General features: G+C 40.9%; 1 protein-coding gene across 7 annotated transcripts in view; it reads right to left on the reverse strand.

Moving 5' to 3' along the window:
* Window positions 1-255: 255 nt before the first annotated feature.
* The window catches only part of pparg (peroxisome proliferator-activated receptor gamma), a 33,428-nt gene continuing 18,868 nt past the window's right edge, over window positions 256-14,815 (reverse strand). For 3 of the 7 annotated variants that reach the window (XM_086199721.1, XM_086199720.1, XM_086199716.1), the window contains exons 2-9: window positions 13,383-13,676; window positions 12,950-13,116; window positions 8,533-8,671; window positions 6,260-6,459; window positions 4,374-4,491; window positions 3,331-3,503; window positions 2,883-3,126; window positions 256-1,554 (exon numbers count right to left, since the gene is read on the reverse strand). In XM_086199721.1, the coding sequence (XP_086055847.1) occupies window positions 1,307-1,554; window positions 2,883-3,126; window positions 3,331-3,503; window positions 4,374-4,491; window positions 6,260-6,459; window positions 8,533-8,671; window positions 12,950-13,116; window positions 13,383-13,674 (1,581 nt within the window). In that variant the 5' untranslated portion in view covers window positions 13,675-13,676 and the 3' untranslated portion in view covers window positions 256-1,306. Of the gene's footprint in view, window positions 1,555-2,882; window positions 3,127-3,330; window positions 3,504-4,373; window positions 4,492-6,259; window positions 6,460-8,532; window positions 8,672-12,949; window positions 13,117-13,382; window positions 13,799-14,815 lie in introns of all 7 variants that reach the window. The other 4 variants (XM_086199717.1, XM_086199715.1, XM_086199718.1 and 1 more) reach the window with 2 other exon arrangements.

Below are 14,815 nucleotides of genomic sequence, written 5' to 3' on the forward strand. Positions count from 1 at the left end.
CTGGCTCAGTTTACCAGAGTTCATGTGTTGCAATCGTTCCACCAGGGTGTGTGTGAGTGTTTGGTAAGAGACACGGAGGGCCGCTGATGTAACGTCGATAAAACAGATTTCCAAGAGATCAGGCGGCTGGAAACCTTCCAAGGAAGCGAAATTTAGAAATTGTTTCTGATGGAAAATGTGCATGTATATTTGAACAAGAGACAGATTTCAAATAAAAAGTTAGAAAATATCTTTATTTACAACAAATTTCCCTCGTTTCCCACTCACACAATATCTTTGCCCCCCCCAAAAAGCTTGAAATTGTCTGATTCATCAGACACAGTAGAAACTGCATAGTTACAAAAGAATTCCACACCAAAAAATCGCAACTCAAACACTTTTTCAGAATTTGAAAAAAATTGCCAATTTTATCCATACAAAAATAAGAACCTTATTTCTGTATATATATATATATAAAAACATCTTTGAATCTTCAAGGCATTATATGGTAATCATTTCAACAGAGAGCTGTGATTCTCTTGGTGATGTGGATCAAGTTCACAGCTCCTCACAGTTTAGTCAGAAATATGCTACAGGCAATGATCTGATTTCTGTCTTTGGGCAAAGCTGATTAAAAAGAGATAGCACCTCCACCCTGCTGCCGAGAACAGAACATGGCTGTTTGTGTTGCTGGTGTGTGTGTGTGTGTGTGTGTGTGTGTGTGTGTGTGTGTCTGTGTTGGAATCGTTGTAATGAGAACTTTTAGAGGTTTTGTTGTCCAAGTCCTGATAGCTCTGTTCAGAATGTGCGGTGACGGTTAGAGGGGCTTCATGTGAGTGAGCCTGAGACGCCGCTGTCTATGATTGTTACAGCATGACACGTTGATCTGACTCCAAGCACAGAGAGTTCAATCATACATTTCTCCTGAAAGCACACCACTGCTGTACAGTAGAGCATTCCCATTTCTCACAAGGCCTGCCAATCAGAATGTCCCCACCCTTTCAGTTTGAAATGTGCATCCTGATTGGTGCAAAATTTGGCAGTTCCATAAGCTGGCAGCCGACTCATAACGAAATGTCCAGACTCAGCAGGGGCTAAATGACTGTGCACATGCTGCTGTCTAGACAAGGTCTAACACTTAGATTTGATCTTTCCTTGATTTCTCTTCTGCTGCTCCCCTTCAATCTTTTTCAATTTCAGTCAGTCAGCCTATATCCCTTCTTCTTCTTTTTTTTTTTTTTTACATTTCATTAGTAGCACAAGTGCTTTATCTATTCATTTCACAACCCACGATTTCAAAAATGTTCTCTGTTTCTTGGGCTAAGTGCTAATACAAGTCCTTCATGATCTCCTGCAGCAGCGGGTGTAAGCACATGTCCACCTCAGTCTTCTTCAGCAGCTGGATGAGGTGCACGTGGTTGGTGACGATCTGTCGCAGGTCGGTCATTTTCTGGAGAAGCTTTGCAAACAATTGCAGAGAGTCTGGGTGGTTTAGCTTCAGCTGCAGCTCCAGCGAGTGGAGCACCGTCTCCTGGAGCTGCTCGATGGGCTTCACATTGAGGAGGCCGGGGCGGTCTGGACGGAGAGGGAGGACAAGTCAGTGAGGTTTCTGAGAGATCCAGTGAATGGTGAGAGGAAACAAAGAGGCACGGGCCCATAAGAGAATTCTACAATTTCATTTAGCAGACGCTTTTGTCCAAAGCGACGTACAACACAAGCAAGAATTCAGCAAGAAGAAAGAATTCCCATTCTAAATGGAAAGGGAAATGACACTTTAAACTAGAGCCCGACCTAACAAACAAATAAATAAAGCACAGCAGATCCCTGTAGTACTCTACTCTGATCACTTTTTTGTAGTTAGTAATAATGTAACCTGTTAGCTCTGCAATTCAATAATCAATCATCTAGTATGTTTTCAATAGCAGTATCACTGTAATGTGACAAATTACCTTCAAAGGAAAAATCACCCAACAATCATAGTAATATCAGTGCCTGTGTATAATTCAGACACTGATGCCTGGAGTAATTTACAATATTTTTCTGATTTCATTTGATTATTTTACATTTTAAAATAGTTGTTATTACAAAGTGTTTTTCAGTCTTAAATCCCAGAGCTGTTCAATATCTCAGTGCAATAACATCTATCACTTGGAGGACAGGTGTTTATTGTTAAACTGTAAATTAGTTTGCCTTCATTAGATATTTTTGAGTTGGAAAATCACTTTTGAGGGATTTTTTTTTTTTTAAACATTTTTCTTTTCCTCGTCCCTTATATCAGCATCGGCCCTGAAGGTCTCGTATCACGCAGGCCCTAATTTAAACACCAGAACTCCGGTTGGTTGACTACATCTTGATTTGGGCTGTCACTCCATACAGCACCTGCCTACAACACTGCTATTTATAACAGTCCACTTATCTTCATTCCAGCTCTAATCTTAGTCATTTAAGTTAATGATCAACTTAAATATCTGATATGAATCCTCAACGGCTTTCACCCTGCCACCATTTGCTTATCATCAATATTAGACCAATATGACCCAAAATGTCCATGTACCAAATGGCTCTGATTCATTTTGAGTCACTTGGTGTCGTCTGTGAAAACTAACAACACGTCATAACTGCAGCTACTCAAATGCATGCAGTTGATTATCCCACAAAAACTCCTTTAGTCACCTTTAGTTCTGCTCTACTTTTTCCCATCATAAGATCTCGTGCTTCCCTGCAAACTGATAAATAGGTCAAGGCTGACCATAGTTTCCGTTTATAATGCAACACCGGCCGCCTTAAAACAGTCAAGTAAAGGTTCTGGTACTTTATATCTGCCAGAATGGGAAGAACCTGAGATTAAAAGTTCTATTCTACACTAAAGGTAGTAAAAAGGCCACAAGTAGGCCACTACTCACCCCCGCTGAGGATGATGACGGCCAGGAAAAGCGCCATGTCACTGTCATCCAGCTCTAGCATGTTGAACTTAACGGAGAACTCAAACTTGGGTTCCACCATTTGGCAGAAGGGTTTCCTGAGACTCTTGAGGAACTCTCGTGTCATGAAGATCTGTCCATAGGAGATCAAGGTCCCGTCTTTGTTCATCAGAGGCGCCATCATGATGATTAAGACCTCAATCACACCGTACTTCAGCAAAGTCACCTGGAAAAGGGATGAAGAGGAGAGGGGTCATTAGGTGACACGTCACATCGCACATCAAACTGGCACAAGTTATACAAAATGGAGGTAGAGAAAGAAGAGATTTTATCAACATGGTACATTTGGAATCTTGGCCCTCCAAGGGAAGATAAAGTGTTAAACCGTTATCAGGGGTGAAAGAATGGATACCCAGGTGATGCATCTCACCTGATCATTGAGATCCAGATCAATGAATCCCGGGATACTCTTGGCAAACTCGGTCACTTCTCTCACAGCTTCAGCTGAGCGTGACTGACAGCTGTGGAAGAAACGCAGTTCCACAGCATCTGTCGGTCCCTGTTCGGAGATGCTCGTCATCCCCACAATGCCGTACTCTGACTCTGGAAGAAACATTGAAACACTGATGTGTAGCAGAGACTACAAGTGGGACCTTCTTTGTTTTCCAACTGTTATGATCATCCATTTTTCCTTTCAGTATTTTTTTTAAATCAAAATCTTAACCACTTGCTGGTTCTAGACACTTAATTATGATTTACTATACTTTTGAAGAGTTTATTGGTTTTAGAGCGTTAGATGAATAAAATAAGCCATTTTAACGCAGCAGTTTAAGCTCTGGGAAACTGCACTGAGTATTTTTCATATTTTCTTCACATTCTACTCAATGACTACATGAATAATTATTTCTGAAAAGTAGCAGCAAACTATACTGCCATAGTTTAATAATTTGATGCAGCAAATAGAATACCGCTCCCTGGATTGACTAAGCAGCATGCTAAGCCAAAAAAAGGAGGAGCGTAATGCTGAAACCCCCAAAAAGTGAGTGGGGGAGCCCAGGAAAGACAGGAGGAAAAAAAAGGGTAGGAGCCGGGGAGGCAGCAAGCTTGCCAGCTGCAGCGATGCATGCAGCTTTGAGCGGAGAAGTACGTGAGGAGGGTGAGATACTCAAATGGTCTGTCTTGTGCAGAGCATGGCTGTGACTGGAGTGAGACTGATTGGTATCTATGATGCCACTGGCGGGTTGTCAGCTGATTACAGTTTGTGTGCATGACTTCTCACTTTACCAGAGTGACTTCTTGCATGAACTTGCAGGAAGCCTCTGAATTTATGTAAATATTTATTCTTTTACAAAATGGTAAATGAATAAAATGGGCTTTCAGTGTAAAATACCTCATTTTAAAAGGAAAATGATTTTGGAAAGACAATAACAGAAAACCAAAGATGACATTCATGGAATAGTTGGTACTACTAACCTCCATGTCCAGGAGTGAGGGTGGATATCTGTTGCTGGTGCTCCTGGATGGGGACCTGCCAGCAGTTGATTAATTTCTCTCCCTCCATGAGAGACTTCATGTCATGGATGACAAAAGGCTGAAGGTAGAGACGGAAGTAGGAGAATGAAGAATTAAAAAAAAAGACAGAGCAGGCAGTGAAGTCACATAAGACAAGAGAAGGTGAAAAAAGGTCATCCCAGAGGCCGTCTGAGGGCTGCTGATGTAATCACGCACTGTCACATGTTCGCTGGCACTCTGGTTATGATATCATCAAAGAAAATAGTAAAAGCTGAGAAGCCAACACCAGAATGCATTAGGCACAATTTCTGTGAGCTATGTTATAAAAAAGAAAAACATTTTGATGTGAGCAATAATTTGCAATGTAAATATTTGTATCACAGTTGCCCAGTTGTAGCAGCAGCTCCTTTTGCACAGCCTGTTGACTGAAGGTGTCAATGTTGCGGCGTTATTAAACCTCAGTGTTTGTAATAAAATACACAGAAGCAGGGATGTATACATACTGCCATGGTAGATGCCGATGCTGTTGTGTTCCATGTCAAACCACTGATAATGGAAAAGATAAACATCGCACACTGAGGCAGCAGCGTTTGGCTCCGTCACAAAGTACATTTGCATAATGGTGGATTCATTGTTACAAATATAATGCGGATTATGATGGAAATGATAGACGGCTCCTGTCTTATAACAGAAATGAATCATTTTCACTCTCTACCAGTGAAACTTCTTGTAAGATTTAACATGATTTTAGCGTTTAGGCAAAAGCTTTAACAACTAGTTTTCAACCTTCATGTTTTGCTCACTTGGTGACAGCTGAATCACAACACTGTTAATTGATAATCTTTTAGACTAATGAGACAAACTTGTCATGTTCTATAGTTGAGCACAGTTTTTGGTCTTCACCAGCTTCTGAAAGACGCATCTGTCTCTGTAGCTGGTGAATGTCCTCCTATGCTCACCAGCTAGTCGCTAACTGTGTCTGTGGTTAGACGTTGAGCCTGGAGCTTCTTCTCAGAAAACAGCTGCCTGCTGCAGACAGATTATTTGCAAAGTCTTTTAGTGGCTATTTAAATCTGTATCTAATCATTGAGAGCAAGAGGTGTGAAGAATATCAGGTCCCTGCTGGGTATTCTAAGATACAGATTAAAGCTTATTAAAAATAAACTGGTATCAAATCCCAAGCGCGTTAATCATGTTAATCAGTCACGTTTTTTTTGCGCAGTTTACTGTAGTTTAGTAAATAATCCAGGAATCCCTCAATTAAACAGATGAATCACTGCCATTCGGTGGCTATCACAGCGATGACCAGTCAAAACAAACACGAGCGAGCCTTGAACTCTCCTGATGCAACCCAGAGAAATACAGAAAAGGGGACACAACTTACATGCCACTTCCACAGTTGGTCCTTGGTAACAGAGCCAAACACAACAATAATAACAATAATGACAATAATGACCATGCTCTTCTCCAAACTTGGCCTTCATTTTGATCGCTAACGGACAGACACACCAACACCTTTTGCAAGCTTGACCACTGTAATCTAAGATGATTTCTTATAGCCATGACATGCAAAAAAACAGTTGTTGCACTTTTCTAGTCAAAGTAGCTATTAAAGTCTGGAAAGGTTTCATGTACTAAACTGTGTGTGAAGACTGCTATACTGGCATGACTTCAGTTCAACCTTGTTTTGTTTCTCTGGCAGTGGCATGGTTCATTTAAACCTATCTGTCTTACTAGTGTAGCGGTCCTTACTTTAGGTGCCAGGGGTTGCGTGAGGTCACAAAACAACTCTGACTTTGCTCTCTTTAGTTCAAGTAGTGTCAAAAATGCAACTCAGTGCTGCTTACCGCATTGTCTCCAGTCTTCCCCGAAAGGATGGCCCTGGCCTTGGCCTTGGTGATGGGGAAGTATTTCAAATAGGCCTCGTACAAATGCTTGGCTAAAGCCCTCAGATCTGCTGCCTCCGGGTGAATGTGCTCCATGTCAGACGAGAACTCAGCGAGCAGTTTCTCCTTCTCTGCCTGGGGCATCCGTCCAAAGCGAATAGCTGTAAAAGGAAAACACTGTCACAAAAAACTGCTGAGTTTCTTCCCTTTGTTGTGCTATGAGCTTGTTAACCCACTGATGATACTATGTTACTGTAATGAACCTCGGCAGCACTGCATTTGTTTAAAGCCTGACCTCAAACAGGGAATGTTAATGCTGAATGTATTTCTCACTTCTGGTGTTGGTTTTGGAGTTGCTGTTGCAGAGTGATTTGGTTGACTGCAGATGCAACCCCCTTTTTTTAACGCCTTTAGCATGGTATAAAAACAAAAAAAGCTTAAGCCATTGCCCTACTTCTCTATTTGGAACAATAATGAGAAAATTGCCTCAGGTCTGATATCAATACACTGAAGAATTGACAGTTTCTGAATTATGGACACAGCTTTATTTTTCAAAGAAGTAAAACATTTCTCCATCAGAAGAAATAATTTCCCTAAGAACAACTGAAGTATGCAGTTACTGCCAGATAACGTCTATAAATGAGTCACAAACCTTCTACTATCATCCAGTCAAAGGGAAAACTCGAAATCTTGTATTTATGTCAATGTCTCTTAACAGAGTCTGGCTGTGTTGAAAGTGTTATGTTTTATGGATCTGAAATACAATGCCAAGTGCAGAAATGGTTTAAGCCTTTTTTTCTGCTCCTACAGTCAGTAATTTCCCCTCCATTCAAACCTGTGTTCTGGTTTTACCTCAGTGTGTGATTATGCAACTCTGCGTGATGAGAATGCACACCTTGAACAAATGAATGCAGACTAAAGTGGCCCGACCAGCAAACTGGGCAACGAGCCCACAGCAGTGACAAAGCAGGTTGGAGAAATCAGTAGAGGTCTATGTACTCTGAGATGTCAATTATTGATCAAATAAAAACCCACACAGAGCAGATTTACTGCACGCCGGCTGCATGAAATAATACAGCCGCACGGGGGAAGGTGGCTGACAATCACAAAACAAGCTAAGATGCTTGAATTAGACGCAACATTAACACAGTTAGCAAATGTTTTGTTGCAGTCTTAACTTTTAAAGACTGCAATGAACCAACTTTGAAGGCATACTATGCATATCACAGAGTCTTTAAGTCCACCTATCACTTATCCTGTAAAAGGCCAGGCAGGGATTAAGAGGCAGATGTTGTATAATGTTTATTCACACATCTGATCTTGGACAGGATTAAAAATAAAATAACTCAAGACTTCTGACAGCAGCTTTTCCATGTTGGAGACAGCTGAGGAAAACATGAGGTCTGGGACTGAACTCTCCTTGTTTGTTTTGGATTGGAGTAACAATGAATGTTGGCTGTTGTGTGAAACCCATCTTTAGAGTAAATCATGACAACCTAAACTGCAACAGTTGGGGATAAACTTTCCAGACTGACTAATTACTGACTGAGTTGTTGCAAAAAGAAAGTTAAGAAAGCTTTTACATAGAAACGAACTCTACAGGTACATTAGCAACAATAAAGGCAAATAGTAAATACAAATACACACACTTTTTTGTTACATCAGGCTTATGACATCACATCCCTTTTTAGTGCAGAGTTGGAGGCCCTTTTGTTGGTGGGGAAGCTCAAAATGACCACACCTTACTACTCAAACGGTGAAGATCTATGCATGGAATGCTCCAAAGATTTAAGTCCATATCTCAAAAGAATGAAAGCTGAGCGTCCCAACCCAACAGGTGCAACAAAACTAACAGGAGATTCTGGGTGATTCCAGTCAAGCGTGGTCAGCACACACCCATGAGGGCCAGGCAGAGACTCACCTGAGGAGGTGGAGTTAATATGAAAATGGGCAACCACTATGCCAGCAGATACACGCCAGTGACAGAGAAAGACTAACAAAAGAGTGGCACAGCACAGATAGGTAGAGACGAGTGGAGGTAAAGTCTCTTCAGCTACACACATGCAATTCCTTTCTAAAACCTGATAAAAATTAAAACACCTGGATAGGTTGTTTTTTTTTTAGACCAAATCAAAAAAAAAATTTTTAAATTTCATACTTAAATAAACCAAGCACAACCCACACACTGCGATTGAACTCTGATTATTCTAGAAGGCATGAATCAACCGTCTTACCATTGTGCGACATGCCGACATTTAGACACTTCTGGAAGCGACAGTATTGGCATTTGTTGCGGGATTTCTTGTGAATGCGGCAGTGAAGATCGCAGTGATCGTACACCAACTTTAACCTGATTGTACGTCGGAAGAACCCCTGTAAGAGAGAAAGAGAGTCGTTATGATCAACAAGCATCCACTTCAGCTACACTGAGCAAAATCGAGAGAAGCGCATAAAAAATGTTTTGTTTATTCTCTCTTCCAGGCAAATAAGAAAAATGGAGGTCAGTAATCAAATCAGGACATTAGCAACTGCTGATCAACAAGCAGCAGGACAAGATGGCCACTGTAAAAGTGCACATGTGCCCTCTTACAAATCACAAAATTATTATCAAGTTTGTGATAATGGATCCACATGTCCCACAGACACTTAGATCTGAATGTGAACAAGTAACTTAGCTTATAATCAAAGACGACAGGCGTGAAAAATCACAAACCAATAACAGACCAATCAAGATGAATTATTGTATGAAAGGGAGGAAATATAAATTTATCTATTTACATAACTTACTTCTAGCGAAAATAAAACTAGCAATGTAAGTACTATCATTTTGGAGTCAAATCGTCTTTAGTGAAAGCATAACACCAATCAAAGATTTTAGTTTTTCAATCTTATCAACAAAAATAATATTTTTTTCCTACTTTGCAGCGTAGCACTTAATGTCTATTGACTGTAGGACACAGACGATGATTACCGCTTCTTTCTAACCTGGAGGTAAATCTATCAAACCATCCACAAGTGCTATCTAGAAGCAGAACGTATCTAAGGGCTGATTTGTGTTTTCCATCCATTCATCCATTTTCTACACCGCTTATCTGTTAAGGGTCGCGGGGGCCTGGAGCCTATCCCAGCTGACATTGGGCGAGAGGCGGGGTTCACCCTGGATGCGTCGTCAGTCCATCGCAGGGCCATCAGGAGCAATTAGGGGATCAGTATTTTGCTCAAGGACACATTGACATGGTCACTGGGGCAGGTGAGGATTGAACCAGCGACCCTTTGGCTGCTAGACGGCCACTTAACCTCAGAGCCATGCTGCCCTGTTGATTTGTATTTTGTTGTTTTTAAATTTAGGATCAAAGGAGCCACAAGACTTAAGCTTATCTCAGCTATTTGCAAGCCAGTCATGGCCAAACTCCCATTAAACACTCCCACATCAGTCACGTTTGTTGATGCTTTCCCTGACAGAAAGATGAATGGACTGTAAATGGACTGAGGGCTGTGAATTCGAAGAGTCAAACTGTGGTTAAGCTTTTCTCCCTTGAACAAGCGAAGTGGAAGCTGGGGTGTTGGGCATCTTTATTCCTATCATCTGCAGCAGTTCCTTTTTTAATCGTAGGTTATTTTAAGGATGAGGAAGTTAAAGGGGGTCAAGACTCCACCTCAATAAAGAATGTTTTCTGTTTTGAAAACAATTAGGTGTTTGCCTGTTTGGCTGACCCCTTCATCTGGTGATTCTCCCCTGAGACTTAAGAAGAACAATGACTTCTGGACACCGGCTTCATTCAGCCTCTGAAGGTACAGTATGTCTAATGTTGACCCTCCGATAGGCAAAAAAACCCTTAATGTTAAGGCTTGAAATGTACAGCGCAACCATTTAAACAATCAAAAGCCCCTAAAAGTCCCTAAAAGCTTCTAAAAGGATATGGCTGAAAACTATTGAGAAGTCTGTTTCACAATCCTTTCCTACTTCCCCCTGACTGTCCGTCCTGTTGCATTCATTCATTCCTTCTGAAGAATAATGGTCTCTAATGCTGGAATGATTATCAGCCTAAAATAACCAGGCATTGTACTTCTAAGCATCTGATAGGTCAACAGGAATAAATGGTATATCAGATGGGTAATACTTAAAAAAAGAAGAGCGTTAAAGTGCAGACAATGCCCAGTGGTATTTGTGGACCAGTTGTAGAACTTCAGCTCCTGTATGAGGCAGTGAAACTTGCCCTTGTAAAATGGGATGCACCCAAAGTCTCGAGTGTTGAGGGAGGGGAAGGATGAGGAAGAGAAGCTCATCGTCACTGGACGATGTTGAAACCAACATTTCATGTCTGAGGAATGAGCTGAAATGGATCCAAACCTTGACTTGAACGAATGTCGCAATTGTCAACTGCCAAAATGAACAATTTAAAATCCAAACACTGTATTACCTATCAGAGAATTTCACATTTTCGTGTCATTGATTCACATAGTCACAGCTAAATAAACCATTTTTTAAAACCTCCTTTGAAATTAAGGTAACTGCTTTATTTTAAATGAAAACTTTGTCATGTAATTTTAAAGATCTGTAAGAAATTTGTTACTTTAATGGTTAGTTAAAAAGAAAAAGTCTAAAAGATTTAGGACTGTGTGTTCTAACCAAGTAGATGTTTCATCCAATAAAAGCAAAATAGTCTGACTTAATTATTACCAACTTTTATTACCAACCTGCATGTAGAGCAGTTTTATGTCCATATTTGTCTGAATAATTTCATGAATGTAATTCAAAGTTCTGTCTCCATCTAATTTCTTTTCTCTGGGTTTTTTTTTCTTAAAAAGACTTTTAAAATGTTCAAAGAAAATGGAACTTTTTAAAATTTCCCCCACACTCTATTAGTTATTAGTTTATACTCTGTGGATTCAAACACACAAAGAGTCTGAGGGGCTGATGTGTGTGTGTGTGTGTGTGTGTGTGTGTGAACCCCCACGGAGTGGAAAATGTCAAGGGTTTATGGTTAAGAGTGCCAGACATCAAACAAATGCAAAAGTCTACTTGTGCATTATATAATTATTTATTCCACCAACATGCTTCACATAAAAGTGAGACACCATTACAGAAAAAAGAAAAAAAAACTGGCCGAGAAACAAAACCTACAGTTTCATAGTAGAACTTGTCACACTTGGTGTCATTTCCTGACACCTCTCCAAGGTGACATGGCTGTTACCCTCATGTTTTTCTTCATGCTAAGCATCAATATAACAGTATGACTGAACTGCTAACAGGGGTGGTGCAGTGGTTAGCACTGTCGCCTCAGAGCAAGAAGGTTCTGGGTTCAAGCCCAGGGCTTTTCTGTGTGGAGTCTGCATGTTCTCCAGTGCCCCTGTGTCTCTGGTACGCCAGCTTCCTCCCACAGTCCAAAGACATCAAGAGGGGACGAGGCTGATTGATACTCTAAATTGACTGTAGGTGTGACTGTGAGTGTGACTGATTGTCTGTCTCTATGTGTTGGCCCTGACCCATCCAGGGTGAACCCCGCCTCTCGCCCGAAGGCTGCTGGGATAGGCTCCAGCCCCCCCGTGACCCTTAACAGATAAGCGGTAGAAAATGGATGAACTGCCAACAAAACACTGATGGAGGCAATGTGCACTGGTTATCGCCGAGGGTATTAATTTAACATGATTTGGTAGAGTGTGGATAAAAAGAGAATGTATCTGATATTAAACAACAGATACAGGAGCGCTGCTGGGTCCTACATCAAGACACAGAGGTGCTCTTCAGGAGAGATGAAGTCATTATGAAACAACAAATATGTTTGTATCCTTTGTGAAAAATACACAGTGAAGGTAAACATAATTGGACATATTTTATCTATATTTTCCCTTTATTTGTTTCGTATCTTGCCAATGACCTTGCCAGAGTTGTGTAAGTCAATGAGTTTGTCTGCAATACTTTTTTTTAACATTACCAAACATTTCCATTTATTTACATCCTAGGGCCAACTGGACATTTTTCATGTTGTCTAAAATATTCTAGATATACTGTATATGCTTCCATAAAAAAAATATAACGCGGAACCTTCTTACAGTGGTTAGCACTGTTGCCTCACAGCAAGAAGGTTCTGGGTTTGAGTCCCGGTTCGGGCACGGGATCTTTCTGTGTGGAGTCTGCATGTTCTCCCTGTGCCTGCGTGGGTTCTCTCTGGTACTCCAGCTTCTTCCCATCGAGGCTGATTGATACTCTAAAATGACTGTAGGTGTGGCTATGAGTGTGAATGGTTGTCTGTCTGTACATGTTGGCCCTGTGATGGACTGGTGACCTGTCCAGGGTGAACCCTGCCTCTCGCCCGTAGCCACTGGGATAGGCTCCAGCCACCCCGCAACCCTTAACAGGAATAAGTGGAAGAAAATGGATGGATGGATGGAAAGGAAATATATTTGTAATTATTTTTTTCTTATTTTTGATGACAGAATCATTGTTCTCCATCATCATCAACATTCTTTCACTCATTCTCTAAACTTATTGTGTGGAAAACATGTGATTTGAAGACATTACCTTGGGCTTTAGAAAATTCAGTAACATCAATAAGTTAGAATAAAAAAAATCAACAGATTTACTCCTAAGAAATATTAAGACTCTGCAGACCTTTTTCCATTTTTCCCCCCTATATCTTTCAGTCCTACCTTGCAACCCTCACAAGCATGGACGCCATAATGAAACCCAGAAGCTTTATCTCCACACACACGACATTCGATGTTTAGCACCGTCGTGGACGCATCATCCTGGAGTTTGGAGAACACGGGACTATCCGAATACTGAGGAGGTGACTCTGGCTCCAGCTTGATTGAATCTGACAACAGAAAGACCAACTTAATAGAAATGAATGAATGATCTAAAATATCAATTCAACTGGGTTTATTCTATCATCATGTAATCTCAAACAAGTTATTCTGAGATTATCTGTGGAGTTATTGACCGTCTCTTCTCTGAATACCTTTAGTTCTATACTTACAACAAGCAGCCAACAATTCAGTTTATAACCCTGAAAGCTAAAGCTTTACTGTTAACAAAGAGAGAGAGAAAGTTTAAAGGATGAAACCACAGGGACAAACTTACTGAGAGTGTGTGGCTCCGTCCTGTATCTGTGTGGGCTGGTGCAGTCCATGTTGGTCAGGTGGTCTTCGCTCTGTGGTGGACTGGGGTCATAGGCCACACCGACAGAGGACATGGAGGATACAAGTGAGGGAGACAGGGAGGAAGGGATGGAAGAGGAGGAGATGGAGGCGTAGTCTAGTGTGGACAAATGCTTCATGTCCAGGAAGTGGGAGCTGTCGTCAAGCTCTGACAGATCCACGGCACTTAAACTGAAACCGACAGGCCAGGCAAGGAGCTGCTGGGTGTCCACCATGTCTGCTGCAGAGAGAAAGAGAGAGAGAGAGAGAGAGACAGACAGACAGAGAGAGAGAGAGACAGAGACAGAGGAAGCAGTGACGTGTTAGCTGATGCAATGTTCTGTGTTGACTCAATGTGTCCTTGTTAAAAGAAAACAGCAAAAGAATCACAAATAAAGAGGAGGGGTGAGAGGAAGGGGGGATGAGAGAGGAGAAGGAAGATAAAATAAAGGACGCAGGACATTAAAAGGAGATGACTATGAACATGTATATAGAAAAGCTAACCAACAGCTATGCTAACAATACGATTGGGTCTGTTCAGCCAGAACATAAACAAGATGATGAGGATCTCCGCCAGTCCTGCGGCTCGATGCAACCTCTTGTTATCTGGTTAACGTGGAGACAGACTGTGTCATTGAGAGTACAAGACGAACTTCTGCTCATAACACCGTCTTCCTGTGTTGCTGTTTGGGTGTCTCACTGTGTTCGTTCAACCAGAGGACACAGAAAAAAGGACTGTTTGAGCCTCTGTCTGTCTGTGGCCAAGGATGGAGGATTTCAACTTTTGGAATGGAACAGGTTGCACTCTGAGATTTGAAGTGATTGCTAAATTGCACTGAAATATTCTGCTATCTTGCCTCTGCTTGTGTTTCCTCAATAATAATAATAATAATAATAGTAATAATAATAATGAAACAGTTGGACTTTATTTTGTTTTGCATTACTAAAGGATAACACTGGTGGTCATAAAACAAAACCACAACTGACGATGTGCTGCAACGCTTTCTCACTGGAAAATATATATAGGAGCTGATTTATGAAGTTAGGATATGTTCATCATAACGAAAGATCATATAGAGGGATGGCAATTGTTGAAAAATGTTCCACACTCACACCAGAGCAACTACACATTACACTACAAAAAGAGATGCAACAATGAGAGTCATTATTTTAAAAAGTCCACTAATCATTTCAATCTTTTTTCTTTTTCTTTTAGCAACAATTTCAAATGTTCGCTGATTCCATACTGTTTGTTTTCAAGGAATGCTTCTTTTTGTGAGAGAATATAAAGAGTAACAAGGATATGGACTGTTATGTGGTCTAAAAGACACAATTTGGACACTTTGGATTCCCAGAAATTGTGATGAGCATTTGTCA

This window comes from Aulostomus chinensis, chromosome 3 (assembly GCF_037954235.1).
Source record: "Aulostomus chinensis isolate RoL2024-O1b breed Wild chromosome 3, RoL_Achi_v1.0, whole genome shotgun sequence".
Taxonomy (NCBI): domain Eukaryota; kingdom Metazoa; phylum Chordata; class Actinopteri; order Syngnathiformes; family Aulostomidae; genus Aulostomus; species Aulostomus chinensis.